This window comes from Cebus imitator, unplaced genomic scaffold, assembly GCF_001604975.1.
Source record: "Cebus imitator isolate Cc_AM_T3 unplaced genomic scaffold, Cebus_imitator-1.0 Scaffold54, whole genome shotgun sequence".
In the NCBI taxonomy this organism is placed as follows: domain Eukaryota; kingdom Metazoa; phylum Chordata; class Mammalia; order Primates; family Cebidae; genus Cebus; species Cebus imitator.
The window spans coordinates 4,092,676-4,100,169 of NW_016107369.1; the positions used below are offsets into that span (position 1 = coordinate 4,092,676).

The following is a 7,494-nucleotide window of genomic DNA, read 5'->3' on the forward strand; positions in this document are numbered from 1 at the left end:
ACTGTTTGCCTGTATCATCATGATTGGTACCCTGGCCGCACTACAGTGGTTTATCTGTCTCCCTGAAGGTCTACTTCAGGCTCCCTCGCCCTCCTCCACCCGAAATGCCAGAGTCCCTGAAGAAGCAGCTTGGGTTAACTCAGTAGATAGATCAAAGCAAATATGGACTGAATCTGCAAAGAGAAAAGGAAAGTACAAAAGGAACTTTTATATATTTGACAGTGTAGAAAATTTTCTGTTGCCTAATCCTGATACAATTACTGCAGTACTCTTGCTTAAGGCAAGAGTTTCAAATTTATTGTTGAAATAAACCCAACTCTTCATGAAAAATAAAAGAAAATACTTCATAGTTTCTAAGACACTGGGCAAATCTGCAAAGAATAGAGTGGTCCTCGCTTTCCTGTAGTCACTGCTAAATGCAGCATGTCTCTTTTGAAAGAATTTGACAGCTTTTTTTCTAATACAAATTATATATTTGGGATTTCTTTTTCTGATTTATTTTTTTCTTGCAGGTGGATGTTCCCAAGGCCCTGGTTATTGTTGCAGTTCAATGTGGCTGTGATGGGACATTTCTTTTGACCCAATCAGGAAAAGTGCTGGCCTGTGGACTCAATGAATTCAATAAGCTGGGTCTGAATCAGTGCATGTCCGGAATTATCAACCATGAAGTGAGTGTCCTGACTGGTGTTCTAACCACATTATCAGAATTTCTGTAAATTGGAATTCTTTGAGATGCTATTATTGGTTAGTGACCATGACATTTGACTTAAGAATAAAGTTATGAACTCACAGGCATTGTGTGCAGCAAAAGAAGCCACCCACAAATACACGCCATATAGCTCTATCTGTGTGAAATTTATGAACAGGCAGAATTAACTTATACTGGCAGAATTCAAAATTGTGGCTACTTCTGGAAGGAGGGGTATTAACAGAAGAGGTGGAAGGGATCCTAGGGTAATGGGAATGGTCTATATCTTGATCTATAATGGTTTTACAAGTAAATGTATGTAGAAAAATATGTCAAGTTGTGTGATGTTTTACAGTGTGTTGTACCTCAATAAATAAATTGATTACAAAGATAAAATGATGAAATTTAGCTTTTACCTTATCATTGAAATAGGAACATGCAAATTAATGTTATAGGGGAAAAAAAAAAAAAAACCACATTCCCTGCATCACCTCCCTGAAGTTTTTTAGATTTATTTCTCCCAAATCATAGGCTTATTGAATGTAATTACCATTCTCTCTTCAAAAATGTTAGTAAATTCACCACTGGTTTTGCCTTAGTTTCCTTTTTGTGTTAATACGGTGAGTTTTTGTCATTTTCCTAAGAATAAAATTAAGAGACAGAAATTTTCTGACTCAATGAAAAGGTAAGAATTTTTAAGCAATCTCTAAAGTAGTGATTTTCAATTAGGAGAGTACAAATTCAGGGCAAAGGTAGAGAGAGTGTCTTTGTAGTTTGAAAAGAAATATTCAGAATTACTATTACTTGATTTATGTTTTCATTATAGCAGTGGATTTGTTGTGAAATTTTAAAATTAAGAAGATTCTTCTTTGATACTAATTCATAGGGAACATGAGTTTTAATAAAGTTGAGAAACACTGCCCTGTAGATGAAATTAGATCACAGTAAACTGATTGCTTTATGGGCTGGAGAGAGTCCTCAAGACGTTAATTCTTTGCCTTGCCTTTGTTAGATATGCAAGGTAAATGTCAGTGATTCTATCCTTATATAAATACCTTCTGGGATGGAAAGTTCATGTTTTGTAAACCCTAATTCAGAATCTAAAACTTTGGTTGTCAGAAAGTTCTGCCTCATGTGCTGCATTCTCTGATTACTTATTGAGCTTATTTCCTCTGGTATTCTGTTGGAAATGGAAAGCTACCTGGCACCCTCTTCTTAATAATATGACTCACTTGAAGGGCCTTTTGGTCACCAGGACTTTTTTCCATTCTCAGCCTGATTTCCCTTCCATTTTCTTACCTCATGCATCTGCTTTATGTTTTATCTTATTTCAGGCATACCATGAGGTTACCTACACAACGTCCTTTACCTTGGCCAAACAGTTGTCCTTTTATAAAATCCGTACCATTGCCCCAGGCAAGACTCACACAGCTGCTATTGATGGTAAGTTGATTTACAACTATATCACATGCCTTAGTAGCTCAGCCTCTTTTATTCTATCAAGTATTAGGTTTTCTTCATATATATGTCATCCCGATTTCCCCTGAACATCTAGTATTATTAATGTATTCAGGTACATATTTTTATTGATAATCATTATAAATGCCTAACAAATATACCATTTTATAAGAACACCACACCTATGATTCCAGACATCTGTTGTCTCTGATTAGCACCTTTTATAAGTATTCAAAGGTAGTACTCATTTTTCTCACTCAAAATATACAATATTGGAGAGAGAATACAATATCAAGTCACTGACTGGATCTAACTGGTTATAGTGCCTAGATACTCTTAGCTGCCCTAGGTCCAGGATCATGTGGCTAGTTTTGTATTTGTATATTCTAACAACCAGAAGCTAGTCCACGGAAATCTGTCTGGCTGCATCTTCTCTGGGTTCCAGTATTCATTTGTGACTGGTTATTTATTTTTGCTTCTCTATCAGAGCGAGGCCGACTGCTAACCTTTGGCTGCAACAAATGTGGGCAGCTGGGCGTTGGGAACTATAAGAAGCGTCTGGGAATCAACCTGTTGGGGGGACCCCTAGGCGGGAAGCAAGTGATCAGGGTCTCCTGCGGTGATGAGTTTACCATTGCTGCCACTGATGGTGAGTCTGTACATATCATTTCAAGCTTTCTGGATGGATGGCTCTGTTTCAGTTCTTGACTGGGAAAGAAATGGATTGGTTATTTGTATAGCTGAATTATGGATGCCCTTTTTTATTTGTATTAAATTGGTGGCCATTTTATATATTGAGCTTCATTAACTTTTCATGTATTCAACATAATGATTGTTTTTAAAGGCCAGATTTCTAGATAATGATAGGTTAATATTCTACATTCCTCCTTTTTTCATTTCAACTTTAACTTTTTTGGTAAAATGTTACAAGAATTATTAAGTACTTCTATATATACCTTGCCCAGTATTTTGTTGGTTGGTTTCAATAAACATTGATTGGGTACCTGGAGAAAACAGCATATTTTCTCTGCTGGCCGAGGCCAGCTGTACTGCAGTGATATCTGTAGGGACTGCTAAGGTTTGAAGGGCTGTTTTTTTCTACATTGTGTGTCTCTCAGATTTCTGAGTTGGTCTAATTGATTTTTCTTCTCTCTTTTCTCTGTGGCTTTTTTTTTTTTTTTTTTTTTTTTTTTTTTTTTTTTTTTTTTTTTTTTTTTTTGAGTCTTGCTCTGTTGCCAGGCTAGAGTGCAGTGGTGTGATCTTGGCTCACTCCAACTTCCACCTCCCAGGTTCAAGTGATTCTCATGCCTCAGCCTCCTAGGTAGCTGGAATTACAGGCACACACCACCACGTCCAGCTAATTTTTGTATTTTTAGTAGAGATGGGTTTTGCCATGTTGGCCAGGCTGGTCTTGAACGCCTGACCTCAGGTGATCTGCCCGCCTCAGCCTGCTAAAGTGCTGGGATTACAGGCATGAGCCACCACACCCGTTCCTCTGTGGCTGTTTCTTTCTGCAGTATTGTCTGGTTCCTCACTCCTTTTTTTTTTTTTTTTGGACACAATCTCACTCTTGTTGCCCAGGCTAGAGTACAAAAAGATCTTAGCTCACTGCAGCCAGTGCCTCCTGGGTTCAAGTGATTCTCCTGCCTCAGCCTCCCAAGTAGCTGGGATTACAGGCACCCACCACCATGCCTGACTAATTTTTGTATTTTTAGTATAGATGTGGTTTTGCCATGTTGGCCAGGCTAGTCTCAAACTCCTGACCTCAGGTGATCCACCAGCCTTGGCCTCCCAAAGTGCTGGGATTACAGGCATGAGCCATCATGCCTGGCCACTCCTCTTCTGTACTGCTGCTATTGCTATCCTTCATTCTCTTCACTCTTCTGCTTTCTTTTTTCCTCTTTTTTCCTTTTCCTGCATCATCTTCTGAACTTCTAAATTTTTGTAGCCACTTTCTTCACTTGACTGGTAACAACTCAAATTTCATTTTCCTTTTTTTTCTCTTTTTTGAGACAGAGTCTCGCTCTGTTGCCCAGGCTGGAGTGCAGCCTCCACCTCCCAGGTTCAAGTGATTCGCATGCCTTTGCCTCCCCAATAGCTGAAATTATAGGCGTGTGCCACCATGCCCAGCTAATACATTTCATCTTCTTATTTTTTGACTCATCATCTTTTTTCTTGCTGCTTGTGCTCTGAGATATCCTGGTTTTCTTTTGGCCTGTGGCAGTTGGGTACTCATGAGGGGTCTCAGGGATATTGTCAATTAAGTGATTGGTTACCATATTTAAGTAAACCAGCTTTCAGAACAGCATGTTAACTCTCTCTGCTTATCCCAAAACAAGGGACTTTAAGGAGCAAATTGTTTAGGCCAGACTTGGATAAATGGAAACGGCATGTAGGATAGAGTCAGGATGTCACTGAATATAAATTTAGTGCAGCAGATGCAGTAGCACTTTCTGACAGGACTTCAGAGAGCTCATATTTCTTAAATCTATGTAGTTCATGAGTTTAACTTCAGAATGAGGAATGTAAATTTGGATTCTGTGGCTTTGCATATTACCTCTTGATGTTCCTGTACTTCTCTGAACTGTACTTGCTGGCCTCCTTCATGTCCAGATCCTCTTTCAGGCTCTAGGAATGTGGAAATGAGTCTCAGAAAACCCCTGCTTTCAAGAAGCCCACAGTCTAGTAGAGTAGGGGAGTAGCACAGGCAGGTGTTAGGTGCTATAATAGCAGCAGCCTAGTCTTCTAAGTCCTGGAGTGCTCCAAGGCTTACTCGTCTCTCCAAAGTGAGCTTGTTCTCTTAAATTTCCCCTATACATTGACTTCTTTATATCACCAGCCTTGACCTGCAGACTAATTTATTCAACAGCTCCTCAACATGATGTCTAATTATAGGGTGAGCCGCATAGCCCAGTTATTTTAGACCAATCCTGATTCATGCCTTCATGCCTGTTGTCCTGGCTTAATGATTAATAGCACCCCCTTTTCATTTAAAAGAAAAAAAAGCCTGATTTGGTTGAGAAGTTACAGGCATCTCAGACAAGCTTCATACACTCAAAATCAAACTTCTGATTTTCTGCCCAAACCTGTACATCCTGCAGCTTTCCTGTCTCAGTAAATGGAAGCTTCATCCTACACCCCACATCCCATCCATATTGATTATCTTCAGAATAAATCCAGCCACTTTTCACCATCTGCACTACAGCTGGTCTCCCTGCTTCCATACTTGCTCCCCAGCTATCAGTTCTCCGCAGTAGACGGAGAGATTCTCTTAAATACCTACTCTTTAAAACCTCCAGTGGTTTCCTCTATCAGTCAGTAAGTACCAGAGTCATCAAAGTGGCCTGCGTGGCCCTATGTGAGCGGGACCCCAGCCACCTCCTGACCCCTTTTGCTATCACTGTCCCTTCCTTTACTTTTTTGTTCCCGCTGCAGGAGTCTCCTTGTTCCTTGTTTGTGCTACTGACATGACTTTTGCTGTTGCTGTTCCCTCTGCCTGGGAACTCTTCCTCACTCCAGTAGATCTCTGTTCAACTGTCAAAAAGAACTTCTCTGACTTACCCTTTCTAAAATAATGATATCCCATCTCACTGTTATACTCTGTTTCCACCTATTTTTTTTCACCATTTATCATAATAGCATTTATCACCACCTGAAATATTGGCATTTATTTATGTATTATCAGTCTCCCCCTACTAGAATATCAGTTCCACAAGGGCAAGGACCTGGTTTTGTTCACTGCCCTATCACCCCGTGCATTGCCTGTCACGATGTAGATGTTCAGTCAGTGTTTAAATAAATGACCAAGAAAAAGTTGTTGAAGAAAAAGGTAGCTGAATGGATGAATGAATGAATGGATGTCAGTACATAGGAAGAGTGGGCATTTTTACACAAGTGGGATCAGGAAGAGTTTAGGCTTTATATAGGAAAATAAACAGCTTTCCCTTGTTTAGTACATAGTGGGAAGTCTTTCTAGCTCTAGGATATAAAGATGGGGAAGAACTCAGAGAGTTGGGAAGCCAGTGTTCTGTTAAATAGTCTGCTGTTTAACTTTTTTCCTAGATAATCACATTTTTGCCTGGGGCAATGGTGGTAATGGCCGCCTGGCAATGACCCCCACAGAGAGACCACATGGCTCTGATATCTGTACCTCATGGCCTCGGCCTATTTTTGGATCTCTGCATCATGTCCCGGACCTATCTTGCCGTGGCTGGCATACCATTCTCATTGTTGGTAAGCGTTTCATATGTCTGGGGTTGGGATGGCTTTGACAGAGGATAGACCCACGTCTAAGGTACTGTTGGTCACATTCTTGGAAACAGAAATGTCCTGAAGAAGCCATTTCTGTAAGTCTTGTAATGGTCAAGAATGCCATGCCCAGTGTTGGGAATAACAATGTTGTCATTTCCTGGAGCTTTGCTATCTACCGTCTCTTGATTATTATTATTTTTTTTTTTGAGGTGGAATCTCCCTCTGTCACTCAGGCTGCAGTGCAGTGGCGTGATCTTGGTTCACTGCAACCTCCAGCTCCCTGGTTCAAGCAATTCCCTTGCCTCAGCCTCCCAAGTAGCTAGGATTACAGGTGCACACCACCACACCCGGCTAATTTTTTTGTATTCTTAGTAGAGATGGGGTTTTACCATGTTGGCCAGACTGGTCTTGAACTCCTGACCTCAGGCAGTCTGCCTGCCTCAACCTCCCAAAGTACTAGGATTACAGGCGTCAGCCACCACGCCCAGCCTGATTATTTTTTTAATATAACTTTGGGCGCTTCTTCCCCACTTAGAATTGGGTTTTTTTTGTTTTTTGGGTTTTTTTTTCGTCTTTGTTTTGAGACAGAGTTTTGCCCTTGTCACCCAGGCTGGAGTACCATGATGTGATCTCGGCTCACTGCACCCTCCATCTCCTGGGTTCAAGCAGTTCTCTTGCCTCAGCCTCCCAAATAGCTAAGACTACAGGCACCCACCCCCATGCCTGACTAATTTTTGTATTTTTAGTAGAGACAGGGTTTCACTGTGTTGGCCAGACTGGTCTGAAACTTCTGTCCTCAGGTGATTCACCTGCCTTGGCCTCCCAAGGTGCTGGGATTACAGGTGTGAGCCACTGTACCCAGCCCTAGAATTTGTTACTTCTAATCATCCACCAATTAATTTGTTGTCTATGCTCATGCTTTCATGAGAAACATTCAGTACAATCTTTAAAAGAAACTTGAAATTTACAAACTACTTTATAAATGCCTGTGTAAGGGTTTATAAGTCTACTTTTAGGTCAGTGGTTTGCAACCTTAGCAGCACATACATTAGAATCCTCTGAGAAGCCTTTTTTTTTTTTTTTTTTTTTTTTTTTTT

At 40.4% G+C, this 7,494-nt stretch overlaps 1 protein-coding gene across 1 annotated transcript in view; it reads left to right on the plus strand.

Moving 5' to 3' along the window:
* NEK9 (NIMA related kinase 9) overlaps positions 1 to 7,494 on the plus strand; it is a 47,962-nt gene that overhangs the window by 25,848 nt on the left and 14,620 nt on the right. Inside the window, exons 14-17 of the mRNA XM_017528511.2 lie at positions 513 to 668; positions 2,023 to 2,131; positions 2,634 to 2,795; positions 6,209 to 6,379. Of these exons, the coding sequence (XP_017384000.1) occupies positions 513 to 668; positions 2,023 to 2,131; positions 2,634 to 2,795; positions 6,209 to 6,379 (598 nt within the window). The remainder of the gene's footprint in view (positions 1 to 512; positions 669 to 2,022; positions 2,132 to 2,633; positions 2,796 to 6,208; positions 6,380 to 7,494) is intronic.